At 41.6% G+C, this 24,375-nt stretch overlaps 1 protein-coding gene across 7 annotated transcripts in view; it reads right to left on the reverse strand.

Annotated features, from left to right (window-relative positions):
- SLC4A7 (solute carrier family 4 member 7) overlaps positions 1-22,288 on the reverse strand; it is a 94,243-nt gene extending 71,955 nt beyond the window's left edge. For 4 of the 7 annotated variants that reach the window (XM_036332800.1, XM_036332798.1, XM_036332799.1 and 1 more), the window contains exon 1: positions 21,976-22,286. In XM_036332800.1, coding sequence (XP_036188693.1) covers positions 21,976-22,035 — 60 coding nt within the window. In that variant the 5' untranslated portion in view covers positions 22,036-22,286. Of the gene's footprint in view, positions 1-9,751; positions 9,864-10,706; positions 10,934-21,975 lie in introns of those variants that run through there. The other 3 variants (XM_036332797.1, XM_036332801.1, XM_036332796.1) reach the window with 3 other exon arrangements.
- Between the last annotated feature and the right edge of the window lie 2,087 nt (positions 22,289-24,375).

The following is a 24,375-nucleotide window of genomic DNA, read 5'->3' on the forward strand; positions in this document are numbered from 1 at the left end:
CTGCGGACTCAAGGGTCCCAGGTTCGATTCAAGGGTCCCAGGTTCGATTCCGGTCAAGGGCATGTACCTTGGTTACAGGCACATACCCAATAGGGAGTGTGCAGGAGGCAGCTGATCAATGGTTCTCTCTCATCGATGTTCCTAACTCTCTATCCCTCTCCTTTCCTCTCTGTAAGAAATCAATAAAATATATTTAAAAAAAAAAAAAGATCAACTGTGAATTTCAATCAGCTAAAAGGGGAGGAGGGGAGTCTAGAAATGTAAGTTAGGTGGAGAATTGTACAAGTATTAAAATGATTAAGAAAGCATATGGATGGACCTTGAGCATATCATGCTAAGTGAAATAAGACGGAAAAAGTAAAGAACCATATAATTTCACTCATATGTGGGATATAAAACTGAAAGCAACAAATGAATAAACAAGAAAAACAAACAAAAACTCATACACACAGACAACAGTATGGTGATTACCAGAGAAGGGGAGTGAGTGGGGGAGGGAGTAGTAAAGGGTAAAAGGGGTCAAATATATGGTAATGGAAGATGATCTGACTTTGTGAGTTGGGCACACACCACAACATGCAGATCATGTAGATAGAAATGTGCACTTGAAACCTATATAATCTTATTAACCAATGTCACCCCAATAAATGTAAAAAAAATGTTAAGTTAAAGTAAATATGGGGGGAAAGAAAACATATGTAGTACCCAGTTAAGTTCCCTTTACAGATGTGAAGTCATTTTTTTAGTATAGAAGCAAAACAAGAGGGTATAACTACTAACGATGTAGATGGTGCTGCTGACATAAAGGACCTAGAAATGCTTCTCTTAATTTAACAGAAATAGGGAGGGGGGTAGCAGTCAGTGCACTATTTTCTTAGCTAAGAGAAAACATGTTTTAAATTATGTCATTTAAAACTGTTCCTTTTCTCAATTTTCTGAAACTCTTTAAAAAATAATGTGAGAAGAACAATGTCCTTTAATAATGATGGGCAAAGAAGTTAGTTCTATTTCTTACTACACAGACATGCATTGCTATGTGTAGAAACACAATACTTGACTATAGTGTTCAGATATTTTATTGCGGTGAAAACTGAATTTGGGCAACCAATTCAGTTTTTACTACCTACTACTAATCTTCAACAATGTTTAAGATCGCCACCTAGTGGCTATCATTAGGCATGTGGAATTGATCTCATGCAGTGCTCATGGCAAGAGGATACGTATCCCCTAAGTATCTATTCTAGGCAAGAAAAATTCAGGGTTTGAAAACACTTCCCTGGCACCTGCTTTGACAAACCTGGGCATTTAATTAGATTCAGAAACATTTAAATATTAATAAGATAAATAACTATTATATAAATATTCCATTTATATATTAGATAGATAGGAGATTGTAGAGCTATAGTTTTCATACAGGCATTTTGTATGTACCCCTGAATAATCAATGCTTACAATGAAGTAAATGAAAAGTCATTTTTTAAAGTTGTTTCACATTGTCCCTGTATGCATTTCACCACAATGCAGTTATCTGGTTAACCTACTGAACTTCATAGACCAGCCTTGCTTAGAAGGATCCAGACTATGGACTCTGTCAGACTGGCAGAAAAAGAGAAAATTGAAGCAAATGCAGATAGAAAATATGAGTGACTTCAAGTGTCACCTGACAAAGAAGCCATACCTCAGAAATGAGGAAGATGATTAGAGATCACTGTTCTCTGAGCTAGCTTTCCTTCCTCTTTCTGGTGTGGCATTTCCTGGATTCCAGCAAAAAAAACCTGTATGGTTACAATATATCTCTAACTATAGTGAGTTTAAATATATCTCTGACTCCAGATAAACAAAAGAACCGTGCGTGGAACATGCACAAAACTTATTCCATTTGTTTTTACTTCTTGGAGTAAAAACTGTCAATTATTAAATAGAAATAGTTTGAGGATTTAAGATTAAGATATTGTCAAATTTAACCACTCTGCAGGTAAACTGGCAGGGCTTTACCATTTACAACAAATGCTGTTGCCATTTACTCTTTGATACTAGTTCCTTTTTTTTTAAAAGATTCAATATAACATTTATCTTTCAAATAACCCAGATGCTAATGAAAATTAATTCATCAGGCAATTATCCTCATGCTCAGTAGCATATAGCCTAACTTTAAATACTTTTATTTTTTAATAATATTTTTATTGATTTCAGAGAGGAAGGAAAAGTGAGAAAGAGAAACATCCATGATCAAAGAGAAGCATGGATCGGTTGCCTCCTGCATGCCCCCTACTGGGGATCGAGCCCGCAAGCGGGCCTGTGCCCTTGACCAGAATCGAACTAGGGATCCTTCAGTCCACAGGCTGACGCTCCATCCACTGAGCCAAACCAGCTCGGGCTTTAAATACTTTTAGAAACCAATTCAATTGAATTCAAACAAACACGCCAATCAGATATTCTATTTCACATTCTCCCAATATTTTCCATATTTGCTCTCTAACAAGAGACATTAATTTTATGTGAATAAAAATAAAGCTTCCTGCCGAAACCGGTTTGGCTCAGTGGATAGAGCGTCGGCCTGGGGACTGGAGGGTCCCGGGTTCGATTCTGGTCAAGGGCATGTACCTGGGTTGCGGGCACATCCCCAGTGGGGGATGTGCAAGAGGCGGCTGATCGATGTTTCTCGCTCATCGATGTTTCTCACTCTCTCTCTCTCTCCCTTCCTCTCTGTAAAAAATCAATAAAATTTATTAAAAAATAAAAAAATAAAGCTTCCTAACAATAGTAACTCGCTTTATGCTTACAGAGGTCATCAAAGAACACGAAAGATCAAAGACTTGGGTTTGGGTTTATGTCTTCTCTTTCCCAATATTCACTAACATCATAGTAATTTTTTAAATTATATTTTATTCATTTTTTACAGAGAGGAAGGGAGAGGGTTAGAGTTAGAAACATCGATGAGAGAGAAACATCTATCAGCTGCCTCCTGCACACCCCCCACTGGTTATGTGCCCGCAAAAAAGTAAATGCCCTTGACCAGTATCGAACCCAGGACCCTGGTGTCCGCAGGCCAATGCTCTATCCACTGAGCCAAACCAGTTAGGGCCATAGTAATTTTTTCAAGGATAAACTGGCAAAGACAAAGAGAATAGAAGAAGCTATAACAAATAGAGATATCATGAAATCTTAGGACTATATAAAGTGGATGTAGGAACAGTTATCTCATTTGGAAAATAAACAGCAACCTTAAAATAGATGGTTATGGAAGAAATAGAGGAGCTCACAGAAACCAAATCATGAATAAATAAGCAAACAGTGCACAGAATTGTATTAAGTAATTAAGATAATTTACATATACTTGAGAAACAGCTTCTAATTAAGGACCTTATCCAAGAAATTATCTCCATAAATTATATTAGCATAAAATTAAGACTAGATACTACTGAAAACTGTACCTGTACATGTATAATGCAATTTGTCAACCAGTTTATTTTGGCTGAAGATAAAACATTAATGAGTATAGGTGCTAGAGTCAGATAGCCTGAATTCAAACCCCAGCTCTGCTACTCACTAGCTGGGCAAGTTACTTAATCTCACTAGATCTGTGTCCTCACCTGTAGAATTCGGATAATAACAGTAGTTACAACTGATAGGGTGTAAAATTAAACAAGATAATGAATGTAATGAGCTTAGAAAAGTTCATGGCACAAAATAAACAATTAAATATTAGGTATTAGTACCACCCTACTACATCATCATCTTTACTGGTCACATACTATGTGAATTTTACATTTTGCATTCAAGTAAAATTAAATTCATTCTGCACATATTCACCACCATCTCCCAACTAATTTCAAGCTCCTTGAAGATATAATTTTTTATGCACAATTTTTATTAACTCTGTATGTATATAAGATTTCTTAGTGGTAAAAACAAAATACAATATTCCATGCTAGACAGATTCAGAGCAAGTCACATATAGCTTTTACTATATACTAGAGGCCCGGTGCATGACATTCATGCACAGAAGATGGGGTGGGGAGGGGGGCCCCTCAGCCTGGCCTGCACCCTCTCGCAATCTGGGACCGCTGGCTCCTAAACCACTGGCCTGCCTGCCTGCCTGCCTGATCACCCCTAACCCTTCTGCCTGCCTGCCTGATCACCCTAACCCCTCTGCATGCCTGCCTGCCTGATCGCCCCTAACCGCCTCTGCCTGCCTGATGCCCCTAACTGCTCCCCTACCTGCCTGATTGCCCCTAACCATCTCTGCCTCAGCCCCACCACCACAGCTTAGTCCAGAAGGACGTCCGGATGTCTGGTCTAATTAGCAAATTACGCTTTTATTACTATCCTATCTAATAACAGACAAACATGGTAATTGACCATACCTTTGCTACGGCTCCCATGGGCTAATCAGCAAGATATGCAAATTAACTGCCAACAAAGATGGCTGTTAATTTGCATATGTAGGCGCGAAGCAGCAGAGCGAAGGCTTGAAGGCGGCTCCGGCAGTCAGGGGAAGGGAAGGCCTATTGCATGAATCTTTTCGTGCAACAGGCCTCTAGTAGATATATAAAAGGCTAAGCGGCCATTCTACCTTTCGACCAGTAGCTATGATGCACACTGACCACCAGGGGGCAGACACTCAACGCACAGGCATGGAAACATGGAACAGACTGATGAATTTCAGAGGGAAGGGGGCAAGGGGAAGGGTGGGAAGAGATTAACCAAAGATCTTACATGCATATTAGAGGCCCAGTGCAGGGATTGGGTCTGCGGGGATCAGGCCGAAACTGCAGTCCGAGATCCCCAGAGGGGTCCCAGATTGCGAGAGGGTGCAGGCCAAGCCGAGGGACTGGTGTACAAATCCATGCACTGGGCCTCTAGTTTGCTTATAAAATACTAACATTTTGAAAGGTTAAAAAAAAAGAAGAAAAGAATTGGTCCTAGCATGGGTATTGGTCCTAGCATTATCCAGTTGTGGTAATAGTTTCACACTCATTTAAAGTCACCTCCCCATGAATTCTAGGAGACAGAGTAAACAATCAAGATTGCAGCCATGAAATAGCATCAAACCTGAGTCTAAGGATATTTAGCACCAACCTTTATGTTAAAGGCTTCTTCAATGCAAATGACTTTCCATTCATTTTATGCAAATCTGTATCTTAGAATGTACTATAAAATATAGTAGACATTATTCTAAATCTAAGTTGCCCTTTGCATTATCAACGAATTCTTCAATCGAATAAAATATTTTAAGTGTCTTTTCTCACTAAGTGAATCATTTGGATATATAATTCAGAGATTTTTATGCCTATCCTTCTGCTACAAGACACATTCATTTGTTCCTTTACTCACTTAATCATCAAACAAGTGCCTACTGTGTGTTAGGCACTGGGCTAGGAGTGCCCAGATCCAGAGATGAGAATAATTCTAGCATATTCAAATAACTAAAATCATTTGGATATGGCTGAAATGTAGAATAGGAGGAAAGAACAATAACGACAGAAAAAGATGGAGAAAAATGAGCCAGACCTTCCAGGGCCTACGTAAGTTTTCAACTCAAACTGAGAGCGATGGGGAGTATCATCAGTGGTACAAAATCCCTCTATCAAGGCAACACTAAAGAATTATACTCAGGAGCTCATCAGTTCCTACAAAGACTCTCTCCTTTGACCAAACTTGAATGAGGCTCAGAGCCAACCTTTGGCTTCCCTCTCTGTCCTTGGAGAATCCAGTTTGAGCAAGAATCCTGTTAAATCATTTTAAGGAAAATCCCTAATCGTCGGTATCTGACCCAGCCTGGAGTTTATGTCCTGTCTGCCTTCAGCAACTCCACTGAGTTGGTCTAACAAGAATCCCCCTTACCTCTGCTGTTTCCTGAGTAACTTTCCATCCCCTGACCTCCACCTGTTTCCTGAATGTAAGTGCCCACTTATCCTTTAAGAGTCAGAGTTGAGTCCAATCTCTCCCCTCGTGGTAGTGTTCCCTACACCCATCAGAATGTCCTCCCTTAAATAAAGGCTGCTTTTGCCATTCTTGAACAAGTGTTACTGAATAATTTTTTCCTCAATAGTTAGAATACTGTTTTTTTTCCTAACACTGGAAAGGTACTGCATTATTTCAAGCAAAAGATGACAGAGGCATGATCCATGGCAGTCAAAGGAAGTACGGAGAGAAGTCAATTTATTAGAGAGATAAGGATGCTGAATCCACGGGATGTGGGTTTTGGGTATAATGCTCATACTTTCAAATTTGAGTCAGACAATGGTGCCATTCACTGATAAGAAATTAAGAAATTCAGAAAGAGGTTTGATAAGACCAACTTAAGACATGTCAAGTGTCGGCTGAGTTATCCAAGTGAAAGGGGCAGTGGGTAGAGTCCCCTTCTGGTATCTTCTGCTAACTTTGGGCCATGGATTCTAAACTGCGTAGATAAGTGGACGAAGAGGGACAAAAAACAAAAACACAAAATACACACACACACACACACACACAAAAAGGTGAGTTAAGTGATTGAAGAGCTTCAAAGTTCAAAAAATAAAAAGCAGAGTGAGAGAGCTGGGGATGGAAGGGAGATTATGGTCAGACTTAAATATCCAAATTTAGGAACTGGCATCTAGAGACGCTCCAGCACATGAGGCCATCCATGTGCATTACAGAATGGGAGTGGGTGTCCCAGTCGAGGAGAAAAATCAACAAACTAAAACAGATCACCCCATTTTTCACTCTCAAACAACCCATAATGACAAGGCCTTCACCTGGGAGACCTACAAGAAGACTGAGTCAGGTGCCAACTTTTTCAATACAAGACGGGGAGTGAACATTAGTAGATAACAGGGAAGACAGACATAGGGTAATTCAGCTATACAGCATACGCTTCCAAAGAGCAGGGTTTTATATGTTCAACACATACACTAAGATAATAAAAAACGTTCTTTTTTTTTAATCAGTCTTCTCAGCAGTGAGAGGGGAAAAACTGGCTAAATAACAAGGAAAACCATGACCTTTTAACGTTTAGAACACACGAGCCATATCCAGTGCACAGTCAAATAAATGTTTACATTCATATTAACAAAAAGATACTCTACCAAGCACAAAATAAGAGGTATTCTAGGTTGCTTTGTGAGCACTGTCCCCGGCAAGGTTATTAATAGATGGTCAAGGGCATTCAGCGCCCCGCTCTGGGGCCTGAGAGCTGGGTCTGAACTCAGACTCCTCCACCCACTAGCTATGTGACCCTGAGCAGAGGCCTAATCTTTTTATTCCTCACGTGTAGAATAGGAACAATGTTATTATACTGTTACACGTTACTGACAGGGTTATGTTCTGACCTGTTATGTTCTCTACTTTACTCACAACATGAGTAAATAGTTAAACTATTAGCAAATATCAAAAATGTGCACATCACCCTCATTTATAGTAAATTTGAAGATTATTTTTTTAAATCAATGTATTTTACAAAGTGACTAACACTTGCAGATACCCCTATGGTACAAATATTATTTTTTAACTTTTTACAAATATCATGTCCTCTGAACTTACTGAACCCTGGAAAGAGTAAATCTTTATGGGATGTCTGTCTCAATTTCTCACACAGCACTGAGCAGCAGTGAGTGTTTAAATGCAAAGAATGAGAAAGGCGGTGGCTACTGTTCACAGTGGGCAAGTCTAGGTGAGGTTCCAAAGCACGAGATCGCAGGGGTTCCAAGTAAGAACACAGAAAGAAAAAGTAAGAAAAACCATCTACTTAATGATTTTATTTTTAAAAGCCCTGACAAGTCTCTGCATGAATACCTTTCAAAAAAAAAAAAAAGATTTTGAAAAAATTGGTAACAGTGTAGGTATTTAAATAAAATATACATGGGTGATGAATGGTAACTGGATATGGTAAAAAGTACAAATAGTGGGGTGGGGAAACAAGCAACTAGAGAGCCTCAAAATTTAAAGCATAAAAATTATGGGCGAATACTGGTTACTGAATCCCATGAATGACACTGTAAAATATAAAGAGGCATAAATTCCTATAATGCTTCCATTGAGGACCTAACAGTCAACAAAAGTTCAAACACTGATTATGCTTGAAAACCTCTAGAGCAGTGGTTCTCAACCTCCCTAATGCCGCGACCCTTTAACACAGTTCCTCATGTTGTGGTGACCCCCAATTTCATTGTTACAAATTAAACATAATTAAAGCATAGTGATTAATCACAAAAACCATATGTAATTATGTATGTGTTTTCCGATGGTCTTAGGCGACCCCTGTGAAAGGGTTGTTCGGCCCCTAAAGGGGTCGCGACCCACAGGTTGAGAACCGCTGCTCTAAAGGGACTCAGTTCTAGAACTGCAGTAATTTAGAGAACTTCTGGTAAGATGATAGCCATGCCCACATTTAAACTCATCAAGAACCTAAATCTCAATTATGTGGAAATAATTTTCACTGCAACCATCTTTACAGTTAAAAAACCAAACACCGAGGGCACTAATTGAAGTGTTGCTATGCACTTGATAGTCTCAGAAAAACAATTAGATGCTGTCCAATTCCTGCAAAATGATTTACCTCTTTTAGGGATAATCATTCCACTGATCTGTGTAAGAAGCGGCTTTTATAAAAAGAGAAATTCCGATACCTAAAAATACTTTTATTCCAAATATAATGCAGGCTCTTTGTGACCAGCTATTTACCCTTAATTTCCACCTCCAAGAGACATTCAATACTAACTTTTGATCTATTTCAACATTCAATATTAATTAATATTTAATATTACATTTCCTTCCATTGAAGACACAACAAGAAAAAAAAAAACAGAATCATACAGGAACTTATTCTGCTTTTTTCACTTTCAGATACTTAAACTGCAAATACAGAGTTTTAAATTATAGCTTATCAAACAGAATCTCTCATTCCTTCCTACATCATAAACTGTTATACCCAATGGAATGTACTTCAGAATTCTCTTAAAAAAAAAACAACTAACTCTCTAGGGTTATCCTACACCATAAACAATACTTGTCTTTCAAGTTTGTTCTATTTTTTACTTACACATAAAATATATAAGAATTATAGTTCAGTGTCATTAAGCATTCCATGCTTATCATCTTGCCTCTTCCAAAAACTCAAAGCAGTCAATGTACAGTAATAGAGTAATGATTCAATTGCTACATTCCTAAAGATAAGATTTTATCAATAGAGTTTTCCATAAGTCCTTTCCAAATGATCTCATTCAATATATTGCACTATTTCTGGTACTTCTGGGTCAAACTGACTAAACAAAGTCTTTCTAATTTCAGATACTCCAATTTTTGTTTTTGTCCATGAGTCTAAAAGCTGAAACAGTTGACGCGAGTTTGATATTGAACAGAGAAAATCCACTGGCAGTTCTTCCTTCTCATGACACCTCACTTATATACATGAAACCAGTAAGCTACTGTTAACGAAACATGAAGTTAAATTTTCCAATATAAAAACTTCTTGATGTAGCATTTAGACATGTTTAATCTCAATACTTACTTGAATGTTAAAATTTTTAATGAGGAAATGTTTATAGATATATAGATATATACATGTTATACTATATATGTATATTATCCCAAAAGAATGTAATCAAATGCTCATCTACAGAAATCAATTTCCTCTTCCTTTTTGAATAGCAACCCCTGAGAAGAAATACATTTAATAGCAAGCTCTGGAAATACAGCACATACATATCTGATTACATGTCTATGTATGTATACATAAGACAAACAAGTTTCACACACTATGTGTCCTTACCACCTGCAACATGTTCTGTTACTGTCTACTCTGTTGCCTTTTAGTCTTTAAATACTTGTGATAATCCAATAAATCGTTTTTTCAAATCAATGGAAAGTCACAACCTGCAGTTCTGAAAATAGTAGAGAAGGTTCAGAGAATGAACATTTGAGAAAACCCTCCCTATGTTTTATTTAACAACTACTTTAAAAGCTGAACAAGCAGAGGTTGGTCAGAGTTTTAGTTCCATAGCTACTCAGAATAATGGAGGACAAGGCGGGCGGGTGTGGGTAGGGGTGAGGGGGAGCAAAGTTAAAACTTTTAATTCACAATCAACACAGTGAGTAAAAAGTTCTGATTAAAGGCCCCAGACCTGCACTCTGTAAACCACAGGTCAAGTTCACTTATATTAGATGACAAACAGAAGCAGAAGCTGTACTCTAAAGTGATCTAAGGCTTTGAATAGTAAACAACCCCTACCAACAGACCCAAACAAAATTAGTCTACCAATGCTCATTCATTATAATACTAGAGGCCCAGTCCAGGACATTCATGCACAGTCTGGGACTCCTTGGGGGATGTCTGCCTGCCAGCTTAGGCCCGCTCCCGGCAGTAGGACATCCCCCAGGGGTCCTTAGTGCTTCTGTGGAGGCAGGAGAGTCTCTCGCCATTGCCGCTGCGCCAACCAGCCATGAGCCCAGCTTCTGGATGAGTGGGGTTCTCCCTGTGGTAGTGCACTGACCACCAGGGGGCAGCTCCTATTGTCAAGCGTCTGCCCCCTGGTGGTCAGTGCACGTCATAGCAACCGGTTTTTTTGCCGCTCAGTCAATTTGCATATTAGCCTTTTATTATATAGGATATGTGCATTCACTTGAGGCAGCTTGAAAAATAAAACAGAAATGATATCAGTTTGGCTTTCTACAAAAATGTTCTCAATGAACATGATTTATTTTTCCAATCAGGTATCTCCACCTACTGTAGATGCAGAGATGCAGTGATCCCCGATGACCTGAAGTTCACTGCCACCAAACTATAAACGGCCCCTTGAAGTTCACAATCATATCTGTGGAAACATAGGCCCTGTAAGTATAAAACAATACCCCATGGCTAACTCACTCAATATTCATCACTTAAACTTTTAAACCCATTTATTGCTAAACCAATGCAATTAAGAGATAATAGCAAAATAAGTTAACATAAAATTTGAATAAATGCAATTATGTAAAACATGCTATTGGCATTTTCCTGTGATCTGAAATAAAATTAAATGAAAATTCTTTCCCTCACCCCTTTATGATGTTATCCCCCACCTCTGCCCATCACAGTTCCAATATGAATTCTAAATTCTGGGGGGCCCATATTTTACTATAAGATCATTATATTAAAATACTCTGTTTTGATTTCTAATCAATAAAATTACCTTTATTTATATCTTATCTCTATCAAACTTGTTTTTTGTTGTTGTTTCTTTGGTTAATCCTCACCAGAGGATTATTTTTTCCATTGATTTTTAGAGAGAATGGGAGGGAGGTAAGGAGGGGGAAGACAGAGAGAGAGACATCAATGTTAGGTCAGAACATGCATGGACTGCCCTGACCAGGAATCAAACTGGCAACCTTTTGGTGCACTCAACCAACTGAGCCGCACCAGCCAAGGCAGTACTCTACTTTTAAAAGGAGAGACCTATTTCACATTTTAAATCTTTTGTCAAACGGTTAAAATCAAATGAAAGTATTAGGCTTCAAACTTCTAAACATTTTTGTCAAAATGTAATGATATTCTTTTAAATTGAATGCTAAGCTGTAATGCTAAGTTCAATAACCACTATCTAACCTGTGACATAATATAAAAAATAAATATTGTTTTCTGTCCCTGGTTCCACGCAGAGCTCCTAAATCCCTTGGAATTTCCTAGGTGATAGCAGGATCTTTTGTTCTAAGAAGGTGACTTGTGGTAGGCTCCTGGATGGGGCTGGTCAGCAGACAGGCCAAACCATGATTAATTAGAAGCTTGGAACTTTCAGCCTCACCCTTCATTCTCCAGACAGGGGGGAGGGGCTAGAAATGGAGTTAATGATTGTCATGCCTACAGATGAAGCTTTTCATGGCAAATCCCAAAAGGGTTCAAAGAGCTTCCAGTTGGTGGAGGCAATGGGAGAGTGGCCCACCTGGAGAAGGCATGATGGAAGCTCTATGCCCTTTCCCGCACCTTCCCCTACACATCTCTTCCATCTGGATGTTCATCTGTATCCTTTAACATACCCTTTCAGAATAAACTGGTAAACTGTCTTCCTGAGTTCTGTGAGAAGCTCTAGCAAATCAACCGAATCAGCCCTAACCGGTTTGGCTCAGTGGATAGAGCGTCGGCCTGCGGACTCAAGGGTCCCAGGTTCGATTCCGGTCAAGGGCATGTACCTTGGTTGCGGGCACATACCCAGTGGGGAGTGTGCAGGAGGCAGCTGATCGATGTTTCTAACTCTCTATCCCTCTCCCTTCCTCTCTGTAAAAAATCAATAAAATATATATTTAAAAAAAATCAACCGAATCAAAGGAGGTGGTAGAACCTCCGCTTTATAGTTCATCAGCCAGAAGCACAGGGGACAACCTGGACTTGCAATTGGCATCTGAAGAGGGGAGGGAGGTAGCCTAGTGAGACTGAGCGGTTGACCTTTGGGGTCTAATACTATCTCCAAGTAGGTACTGTCAGAATTGAGATGAATTGTAGGACACCCAGCTGGTGTCCCAGAATTGCTTGGTGTGGGGAAAACCCCCACACCTCTGGTGTCAGAAGGGTTGGGTGTGGTAGTAGTGTGGGAGCAAAGGAGAAACACAGGAGGAAGACAGTTTTACCTAATGCATGACCCTTTGCCACAGAGCTATCCAGAAGACCTCAAGACTTAAGGATATTTTTTAATCTATTTCTCAATCAATATGTACAGTAACTCTTTGAACTTTGTTACATGAGGTATTTCACAAGAACCACAGGGTAATTAATAACAAGTTTCCAAGAAAACATTTATCATTTTCTACAGTATATATTTTTCCCTGATCCTGAAGAAGCTCTGTAGATATTATAATTTCAATTTTATTGATAAGAAAAAAAGAGCTCTGACTGGTTTGGCTCAGTGGATAGAGCGTCGGCCTACGGACTCGAGGGTCCCAGGTTCGATTCTGGTCAAGGGCATGTACCTTGGTTGCAGGCACATCCCCAGTGGGGAGTGTGCAGGAGGCAGCTGATCGATATTTCTCTCTCATCAATGTTTCTAACTCTCTATCCTTCTCCCTTCCTCTCTGTGAAAAATCAGTGAAATATATTTAAAAAAAAAAAAAAAAGAAAGAAACTCAAAGATGTTAGCTGCCCAAGGTCACCTGGTGGCAGATTAGGGACAGGGAGCTCAGGTGTATCTGAAACCCAAACATGTACCTGCTACACCAGAGGCTAAGTTGTTAAGTTACCCCCAAATTTTATCTTGTTTTTAACATGAGGGTTGGGGCTTGTGGATGTTTAGTGAATTTCCTATTACCTAATAATAACAGTCCAATACAATAAAATGAGAGACCAAATGAAGGCCAATTTTAGTCTGAATGAATCCCTTATTCCTAACAGAAAGTAGACCAACTTGCCCAGATATAAACAAGCTCCTAAGAGAACATTATCCTGATGATACTGCTAATGGCATGTGCAAGAATGGATGAGGAAGCTCTTCCCGAACATATCAGGAGGTCATTTGGGAACAATTATAAGCAAAACAAAAACAAGTACAGAATACTACTAAAAGGACTGAGTCGGTGCGCCGGCCAGTTATATCACCTGTGCAAACACTGGCGCATGGACTGGGAAGTTAGGGACGCAAAGACCAGGAAGGAAGAGAGACCACAAACCTCAAAAGCCATAAAAAGTAAAAGACAAGCAGAAAAAAAAATTCTATGTGACAGTTCTAAAGAATAAAATAGCACAATTTCAAACCGATAACATAACAGCTGGCATAGTATCTGGCATTTAAATCCCTTGTCTTGCTATTGGTCCTTTATAGACATATACATTAAAAGTCATTGATTTTCTTAAAGCAAATATTACACAAGTATTAATATATAATTAGACCACCCTCTGCTTTCCAACAATCAATTTAAATGTATTTAAAACTTGTGAAAATATCTTAAGTCATAAAATTTTCATTTTAATGTGTTTATTATTCACTTCGCCTAAAACTCTATCTCAGGCTAAGAAAAAAAAAAATGTTAAGTACTCTTACTTCAGAATCAATCCAAGCTGTATTTATCCAATGCACCCCCTGCCCCCCTTCAATAGAACCAAGGCAAGAAACATTCTCTTCTATTGGCAGTTATATTAAGCAAAGTAGGAGTCTTCATGGTAACCACAAAAGCACTATCTAATTTATTAACTGACTGATTAAGCAGTTAACTAGAGGCATATTCAACTTCAACCTTACCATTTCATGTTATGCTAGCATTCATCCACTGAACAAATATTCACTGAATACTTTCTATGTGTTAAACCCTGGAAGAGACCTAATTGAGGATTTAGCAATGATCCAGAAAAATTCTATCCCAGCCCCCACAGAATCTGGAGGCAGAGGCAAATTTCACTGAAATATTTGCTATAACATTAGCAACAAATTCACAAAAGTTATAAGGAAACCTCTTAGAGAAGTAAACTACAGTCAACTCGATTAACTGAGACAAACCGAGCTTTCACGTATCATACCAGTAAAATTATCCGATATCCTTAACTTTAAGTGGTACTGACAAACAGGGATCTTTGACTGTTTACTCCAGCCTACAGATGAGGGGCTGAGCAGTGATTTGGCATCCACCATGGGTTCAAAGCTCAGCTTAGCCCAGTGGTTCTCAACCTTGGCTGCACATTAGAATCACCTGAGAATCTTGTTAAAATCCTGATTTCTGGGCCTCATCCTCCGGAAATTCTGTTTCTTTGTTACTAATGATGAGGCCCAGAAATCAGGATTTTAACAAGATTCCCAGGTGATTCTAATGTGCAGCCAGGGTTGAGAACCACTGGCTTAGCCTCTTACTAACTGTATGGCCTGAGAAATTCTCAAAAGCCTCTCTGCCCATGAGTTCACATCTATAACAGATGATAAGTGATTAACAGATGCTTAATGAAATGCATAACTCAAAGCAGGCTTTCTCTAAAAAGTCGGTTCTTCACTGTGGATCCAGAGACATGGAAGCATGGAACAGAGTGCAGAATCTCAGAGGGAAGGCGGGGTAATCATATATGCATAACCCATGGACGCAGACAGTGGGGTGGTGAAGGCCTGGGGTGGGGGGGTTGGGGGTGGTGAGGGTGGCCTGGAGGGGGTCGATGGGGGGAAAAGGAGGACATATGTAATACTTTCAAAAATAAAGATTAAAAAAAAAGTCAGTTCTTCACTAACTTGCCCACAGCAAAGGACAAAACCATAAATTCTAGATCAGTGATTCGCATCAACGTGAGAAACATGATGTACCTCCTCCCACCTAGATCAGAGGAGTGCGGGAAGCTTTAGGGGAGGCTATTTCATGGGAGGTACTGCAGTCTCGGAACATCACTGCGGTTTACACCCAAATGAAAATAGAAAAATACTTGCAGGAGAGGAAAAAATGGCTATCTACCTTTTTCAAATATTGGCTTCTAAAGACTGGAAATCATTTCTTTGGTCTTATTTTTACCTAACTTTTTAAAGTGTAGGGACAGACATTGCACATGGAATATGTGTAACAACATGAGGAACCTATGGTTACAGAGATGTCTTCCCGCAGTGCTTGGTAGTAACCATGTTGCACAACTCAGGAGTGACCATGTTCCACTGTACTCAAGGTAAACGGTGCCTCCTGGAGCAAAAACAGAGAAATATGCGAATACTGAATGCCCCCTGCAACTGTGCCACCGTAATCTCAACAATTAATTGTAATTAATCTGGGTCATTTCAAAAATATTTATTATCCTCAGTCAGTGGTAAGTATAAAAATCACTCAGTAAAAAAATTTCTAAGTTTAAAATCATACATGTAAGCAAGCAGTTATTTCCTTATGCCTACGGCACTTCATTTATTACAGCAACCTCAGTCTCCTCCCCCATGCTGCCATCTATTTACTCCTCAACTAGTCTAAATCCCTGATTAGAAAGGAGTTGCAAGTGAGAGGAGGTTCAGGACATCAGTAACGTGCAAATTCAAAATTTCCGAAGGACTTGTGCATTCAGTATCATTAGGCATGTAGTATGTGGTTGTACTGAGCCTTGCATTAACAACTTTAGTATTTATGTGGTACCTTAATAACAAAGAGTGGAGCAGTTCCTAGTATATTAATCTACATCAACAGTCATATCTCTCTCAGAAAAGCATTGGGTATGCTAAACCCTGATATAAAGCAATATAACAGATCATCCTACTTTACTGAATAGATAATACACTTGCATGGTTCAAAAATTGAAACTGTATAGAAAGGTATGCACTGAAATTTTATTCCTGCTCCTGTTTCAATTCCTGTCCCCCTCACACCCTTTATGGCAACCATTTTTATTAGGTCTTTGTTTATCTTTCCAGTACATTTACACAAATACTGCCCTGGCCAGCGTTACCCAGTGGTTAGAGCAACAGCTCAAGCACCAATGGGTCTCGGGGTTTGATTCCCAGTCAAGGGCACGTACCGGGGTTGCGGGTTCCATGCCTGGCCTGTCATTGGGGTGCGTGCGGGACAACCAGTCAATGTGGTCAATGTGTCTCTCTCAAATCAATGTTTCTCTTTCCCTCTACCTCCCTCCTTTCCACTTTCTCAGGAAAGCAATGGAAAAAAATATCCTCAGGCGAGGATTAACAAAAAAACACACAAACAAATACTAGTAAATACAATTATACTTTCTTATCCCCCACTTAGAATAAAGCACTGTACAGGATTCTCTGTCCCACACCTTGCCTTTTTAAATCAATTTATCCTAGAGATCTTGCCACTTCAGTAAAAAGGGATCATCCATCCTCATTCTTTTTTTATACCAGTAGTATCATAGTATCCCATGGTGTGAATATACCATAATTTATTCAACTAGTGCCCTATCAGGTTGCTTCCAAAGCATCTTCTTACGTGATACATTTCCCAAATCTCTCCTGTTGCTTTTTAACAAAGCGAATTATCAATATCGCAGGACTTGCCTTCTTAAACTTAAAATACAACATATTAGTGACCTACTGCTCATATTTTATAAGAACCATTAGAAAGTCCCACCTCACATGGCTGCATTCTCTCCCCATCCAAGTTTAAGGTATTTATTACAAGATTTCTCGTATACCATTACACAATGTAATATACCATTATATGTTGTAAATCTCCAAAAAGTATAGCATGTAGTATTTCCCAAACTTATTTGGCTTTAGAAAGATTCTATGGCAAAACATTCTGTAGATGTTGTATTCTGCAAAACACACTTTAGCAAATACTGGGGTGGATGTAATAATCATTGTTTTCTGTTTAAGCAAAATATAAGAGTGTGAACTTTTTAAGGAAGGCACAAACGCAAGCTGAGCTCATTTTTGGAGAAGGCATTCCTTAGCTGGTTTAATTATAAGACCCTTTGAGATATGAATGTAAAGTTATTTGACCCTTCCTGGAAAGAATGCATATAAGCATAAAATTTTTCAGTTTCTGGGGCTTCATGAACCGTTGGGATCCATCCATTGTCACCATGGTCACATCTATTTTTAAAGCAATTTAAACTAGACAGTGCTATATTGTCTATGGCACCATTAATACTCCAAATACTAAGAGGAAACCCAGAACACTTTGCATGCAAAGCTAATGAACAAACAGCAGAGAATTCAACATGAAGAGTACTTGGTGCAAAGCAAAGAAAGCATATTCACATGGATCATGTTTAACAATTAATGATAGCAAGCAAAGTAAATCCTATCAAGTAACTGTGGGAAAGCATATTTAAAACACTAAAGCATCTTTTCTATTTCACTGTGAAATGCGGTTTACCGTTGAGTCAAATACTGTCAAAAAAAGAAAACAACCCCTGCTTAAATGAACTTACTAAAATCCAAACTACAGCTTAAGAAAAACTGAAATATTTTACAATGTCCTTTTTAAAAGGAAATTTTAAAATCATCTTAAAATAGCCACTCTAGGACCTTTCTGTGCTGGCATATTAGTTCCAGATAAAAATGCAAATCTACGACATACCATATCATCTTCTTAAGCAGCGCTGAAGAAGTGTTTAGCCACTCTCATCTCAGCATTTAGTTAAAAATGCCTAGCCCATGGAAGCAGAGAGCCACTCATTTAGAACCCAGCACTACTCCAATATGCTAGCCCTCTGCCCTCAGGCAGACTGTTAGCAGCAGCACTGCGGGACACTACCATAACAATATGCCAACCACAGACCCCTTCATGGCCTGTTATCATTATCATTCCAATAATCCTAAATTTCCCCAAGCTGTAAAATTCCACACGTGTCACTCAACAAAATACCCAAAGTTGTCTGCTAAACAAAAATAGAGGCAAACTTCATTGTAAACTAGAATGTTGGCATAGCTACCTGCTTTACACAGGGATCAAAACTTCTCATTCAAAAGGGGAGCTAAGGAAAGGGGGGACTAACTGCGTTCTTATATGTAAACGCAAATCTTTACTACTGATACATTCTTACTGCAAAACTAAAAATACTATATGCTCAAAAAGTGATACCTAGAGAAAGAACCCGTCATCAATAAAAGGAAGCTATAATATAGTAAGTCAAAAGCCAGACTGACTAATCTATAACATTAACCCTATGAATCACCTGTATGCTTTTTTTTTTATATTAATGGCCCATTTTTGTCAGTTGCAGTTCCTATCAAAGATCATATTTATGGTAAAATACAGTAAGACAGAAGGGGAAAGAAAGAGGAAGAAAAACAACCCACCACAGGATGTTGACAAGTGTTAACTACCAAGGTTTTAGAATATATTGGTTAGCACACCACATACCACTGAAATAATATACCAGGTTCCTCCAACACCAGGTTACTTTGGCTTTCGATTTTAACCTACTCAAGTACCAGGAGTCTAGTGTTACAAAACACTCTAATTTTCATAGCCTAAGCTCTCTTAGAAGAAAATCTGTGTACTTCCCAGCCTCAATTATCACAAAAAACAATTCTTCAACACAACACAATTAATTGTTATACAGTTTCATTTGCACAGCTAAGAGATTTGCTGTCTCCCCCTTATTACAACTCAATGGATTGTGGTCCCCAGATATACCATAAGGCGGCAAAAAAACTTAAAATCCTGATATTATGCCTGGGATACACATTATCTCTAAAACTATCAACAGCTAACCACAGATGCTGAACGAGATACTTACAGACTTATCAAAAACCTCCTACTTGACAATCACCGCTGAACTCATATTGGGTTGTTAATATCTTTCATTTATTCCAGTGACTACTTTTTAAAAATGTATTTCTAGCAGACTCATGAAAATGTTTTAACTGGTGCTCGCAAATGAAATTAGGAAGAATGCAAGCGCTATCCCTGTGTTCACTACACATGCCCAAATAAATTCAGTACGGTTAGGTCTCTGTCTAGTACTTTGTTTGCCTCTAACCCCAGTGCCTGGCATGTAGTAGATACTCATAAAATGAATGAAATCTTACAATAAAATTCATGGGACAGCCCCAAAATTGCAGTGGTAACAGAGCTGTATTAAATCAGGTACTGTTTAAAAGAACATTTGCTAAGACTTGAGAACCTTCTCAACAATGCTACTTGTTCTAACAGGATTTAATCTATACCAGAAAATAAGACTGAGAGTTAAATCAATTCTAAGGGAGGCCTACAATGATAAGTTTTTGTAACAAAGCAAACAAAGGTTGTATTTTTATAAGATATGACTTTCCTCTCTATCCCAAAACTATGATCAATGAGAAATTACAGAATTTTAGAAGGAAAAACAATCTTTGAGCCTAAATTATGAAACAGACGAGCTCAAATTTCAGACTATAAACTGCCACCAATTTATTCAAAAACGTTTGCATAATTACATACCTAAGGTAGCATTTTATGAATTTTATGCTCCTTTTTTTGGCTATGCTAAGCAGTTGGCATGAGTTGGAGAAGTTACGACTGATGAATATAATTACCTTCCATTTTTATGACTTTCATTTACTAGAAGAGGAAAAAAATCAGTAAGTAAATAGTTCCTCTCGTCCGTTTTCAAGTTACAGTGTTCTCTATTACTTAAACCAGTTTTCCTGTTCTCCCATCCTATTTTGTGACTGTATAATAGTTTCTTATATTTTATTTGTATTTCTGATTTGTATGTTTACTTCCTTAAGTCGTATTTCCCCAAAGATTTAGAAGGCAGACCCTTCCAAAGGGCTCCCCTGCCATGCCATTAATAGTCTTTGATCTCCAAAGAACTTGTATGCATTCATATGAGCATAATCAATGGAGGGGGGGGGGGGGGGCACCAGGGAGAGGTCAATGGGGAAAAGGGAGACTTACATAATACTTTAAACAATAAAGAATTTAAATTAAAAAGATATATAGTGTTTGATCATTCCTGAGTCACTTGTAAGTGTAATTTAATGTAAGTTCTGTTGAGTAGAGCTGGTTCTGTCTTGTTGGAAACTACACAACAGGTTCCAAATGTTATTGCAATGAATGAATGAATGATTTGGAAGGCAATGACATGATCATGTGCTTCTCTGCTAGCTAAGCAGGCAATATTTGAGAAGACATCACAGGCCCTATCCAGCTTTATGAAAACTCGGGTGCTCTTTACAGGTCCGAACTGAAAATTTGCAAATAATACATTTAAGAGCAAACAACACTACGTGATACACCCCATTAGAGAAGGTGCTAAGACAGTTTATTCCAAGGGCACACAATTACAGAAGATTCCATGACCATCACTATGAATGACCTCAGGAACCACTGCTCCATAATGACTTCACTGTCTAGAGATTCAGTTTTTCTCCATGTCTTGAAAATTTATAAATGAAACAGACTAAAATGATGAATGACTACTCTCCAGTGCCTTACCATCATCCTTAAAAAGACTCGGGGACGCGGGGGTGGGGCGGGGAGTGCTAAGGAAAATCATGAACACCAACACGTGAAAAGCAATTTTCCTGCTAAATGGTGAAAGGCTGGAAAATTTTTTCACGGCAAACCTCCCTTTTTGCTGGTCACAGAGTCAGAACGGGGAATCGGAAAATGTGTTACACCTCCATGCGCCTTGAGCCGGGAGCGACGAAGGGAGAAGAGAGTCCCCACTGCTGGGGACACATGTATCCCGCGCGAGAGCAGGAAGTCCGTCTCCGGAGCGCGGCGTGGCTGGCGGGCCAGCACCCCAGAGGGGCACGCCGATCTCTGGCAAGCCCACCCCCACTGCCCGCGGCCGCTGCGCCTGAAGCCAGAGCCAGCCGCCCCCTCCGGGAACCGCGATGTCGCCGGGCTGATGAAAGGAGGCGCCGCGCGGAGGCTGCGGACACCTTCCTCTTCCCACTTGGCCCGCGGCGGGCGCAGACGCCTCCGGTTTTCGCCAAAAGAGGAGGAGGCGGGCCCGGCACCGTCAGCAGCGACCAGAAGCCTTGGCCGCGAAGGAGGGAGGGCGGCCGTCCACGCGGCCGGAGAACTCACCGAACAAAGCGCAGAGCGGACCGGCTGGAGGGACGCGGGAGGAGGGAGGAGGGGGGGAAGGAGAAGATTCACCCCAGCGCTTCACCACCGCCTGGGGATAGAGACAGGTGGAGCCAGCGCCTCCTTAGAGGGAGGAGGAAGATGGGCTTTCGAGGGGCTCATCTCAACTCCAGCGCCCAGGCGACCGGAACCGAGACCCCGGCCGGGGAGGGCGCACGGGACTGAGGGGACGAGCACTAGAGAGAGAGAAAAAGGAAGAGAGGATCGGGGTCCCGGGAGGGAGGCCGGGCCCTGCGGGGGCGCCGGGGTCTCGCCCCAGCTGCGCCGAGGATACGGGTGGCGAGGATGCGCGCGGCGCGCTGCCGGCCGCCCCGACTCGGGCCTCCTCGGCTCGCCGCCGCCCGCCCCTCGCACCCGCGCCCTGGGCCGCCACACAAAGGGGATGGAGAGCCGCGCCGGCCGCGGGGCGGTAGAGGGGCGCCGGGGCCCGGACGGGGTGGCCAGACCGCGACGTCCGCCGCGCCCCCCCGCCTTTGTCTGCCTCGCTCCGCGCCCCCCGCCCCGGCCAAGGAACCCCGCCGCCCGCGGCGCCCTCACCCTGCTGGTTACCCGGGTGAGTAGCGGTCTCATCTGCTCGCCAGCCCCATCTGCCTCCATGGCCGGCCGGCCAGCCCACGGCGGCCGCTACGGTGTGGCCCCGCGCAGTCCGCCCGCCGCCGCCGCCGCCGCCGCCGAGAGCCGAAGGCGCGAGGGGAAACGAACGTGTGTCCGTGCGCGGGGCGCGCGCGCGTGGGGAGAGCCGGGCGAGCGCGCGAGGTGCGAGGCGCGCGGGCGCACGCAGCGAGCGCGGGGCTGCCTCTCGCGGGGCAGCGAGGCCGCGGCGTGGAACGTGGAGTGAGAACTGAGCGAGCAGCCGGACAAGGCGGGGGTGGAGGAGAGAGCCGCGTAGGGACCCGGGGGCGGGGCCGCCGCCCGTGACGCGCGCGACGCCCGGGCCCCGCCCCCAGCGCCACGCCCCCTGCCAGTTTGGCACCGCCAGCCTCCCCCGCGCACCCGCGGGCCCGCCGCGAGGCCACCCGGAGGTGGGTCGGGAGGAGGCGGGACGGGCATCCGCCCCAGCCAATCGGCGGCTCGCGAGTTGCGCACGAGTCCCTACACACACACACCCGTGCCACCTCCTCTGGAGGCCCCGCCCCTCTTTGTAAAATCCGAAATGACTGTAACGAAATGACTAACTGGTTTTCCCGGTCGGAGGTTCCCCTGAAGTTTAGAAGTGGGGTGGGGGCGGTCACCGCCGCCCCTAGCTCCTAACCAACTTCTTTAAAGGCAGGAGGGAAGGGGGATGCCACCCTTTTCAAGGGCGCTCACGGGAACCCCAAAGCAACTAACGGGTCTCCAGGCTTCCTGCAAGTTCTTCCCCCTCAGTTCAGTAGGCGTGAACCCCAACTCCGCGTCTGTGAAAGAGGGAGTACTCCTGACCAGGTATGGTCGTGTGCTTGCCGCTTGACCGGGCCCCACGGCGGCCCCCATTCAGTTCGCCTCTCGGATACCTTCTAACAGGGGATGATGATGAAGGGACCTGCCACACAGGGTCATTGAAGAACTAGGTGAATTTCAAGCCATAAATGTGCCTGACACATAGCATGCTTGTTATAAGCATTATTGTTAGCAGAGCTATCTTGCGTGTTTAAAAAAGATGAAAGGTTTCGTTGAGAAGAGCTAAATCAGTGCTATGGAAGGAAACCATTACAGCGGATCTGGAGCTCACATCCTATTTGTCTGCAATAGGATATTAGTAAAGCCTTTGTCGGAAATAGTTGAGGATACTGGATGACTCTACCTGGTTTGAGTCCTGGTCCCCTTTTGTTCTCATTTCCCGGAGTTCCCTCAAGGCTGGCACACTTTCTTCTCTCACTTGTATGGGAGCAAATGTGCTTCTATTATCATTGCTACCCTTTTAAGAGGCCTGCAATTAGAGACGTTGACATTTTGCAAACATGCTTCATCTCTAATCGTCACAACACTACAACACACTGTGTTTTATTATCTCCACCTCACAGCTGAGGAAGCCGAGGCTCACAGCAATGACTGGTGTTAGGTCCCAGCCGGTGGAACTGCTCTTTCTATTGCACCATTCTAATGCTTCACTAAGCAAAGATGAAGAACAATAAAGAAAAGAGAAGAAAAGAAGAAACAAGAATGAAAGGAAAGAATATGGAGTAAGTGGGGTCAAAAATATTTTAAGCCTCCAAAATTTGTCTGAGGCGCCAATCACTTGTGTTCATATCAACAGTCTCTAAGGTGAATATGATTAATATTGAAGAATTCGGTCTGGGTTGTCTTAAAATGTAGGTCCCCTGCCATAAAACTGTAATTAGCATATACAGAACACCCTCTATCCCATTTCTCAGCTTTATAGATCTTTACAGTATTTGTCCACCTATAACATTCTATATATTTTATGCTTTTTATGCTTACTGTTTGTTCTCTCTCTCTCTCTCTCTCTCTCTCTCTCTCTCTCTCTCTCTCTCTCACACACACACACACACACACACACACACATTCATGTAAGTTTCATGCAAGCAGCAAATTTCTTGTGTTTGCTGTTATATTTCTAGCAACCCCAGAAGAGTGCCTGGCCCTAGTGTATCTCAGTGCATGTTTGGGAGGAAAGAGAGGAGGCTAACATCTTTCAAGACCAGAGAGCATTCTGGGTGGCAGCTGAGAATATGGCCCAAGTAGCAACAGGAACAAAGTAGGAGCTAAGACCTTTGAAAGAGCTATGTAGTCAATTTCCAGAAGGACTTATAAATATACTAGAGGCCCGGTGCATGAAATTTGTGCACTGGGGGGTGGGGTTCCCTCAGCCCAGCCTGCCCCTCTGACAGTCCGGGAGCCCTCAGTGGATGTCCTACTGATGGCCACAGTCTGGCAGCAGAGGCTCGGAGCAGGCATCCCGTGTGTGTGTGTGTGTGTGTGTGTGTGTGTGTGTGTGTG

Source organism: Myotis myotis, unplaced genomic scaffold (assembly GCF_014108235.1).
Source record: "Myotis myotis isolate mMyoMyo1 unplaced genomic scaffold, mMyoMyo1.p scaffold_m19_p_13, whole genome shotgun sequence".
Classification (NCBI taxonomy): domain Eukaryota; kingdom Metazoa; phylum Chordata; class Mammalia; order Chiroptera; family Vespertilionidae; genus Myotis; species Myotis myotis.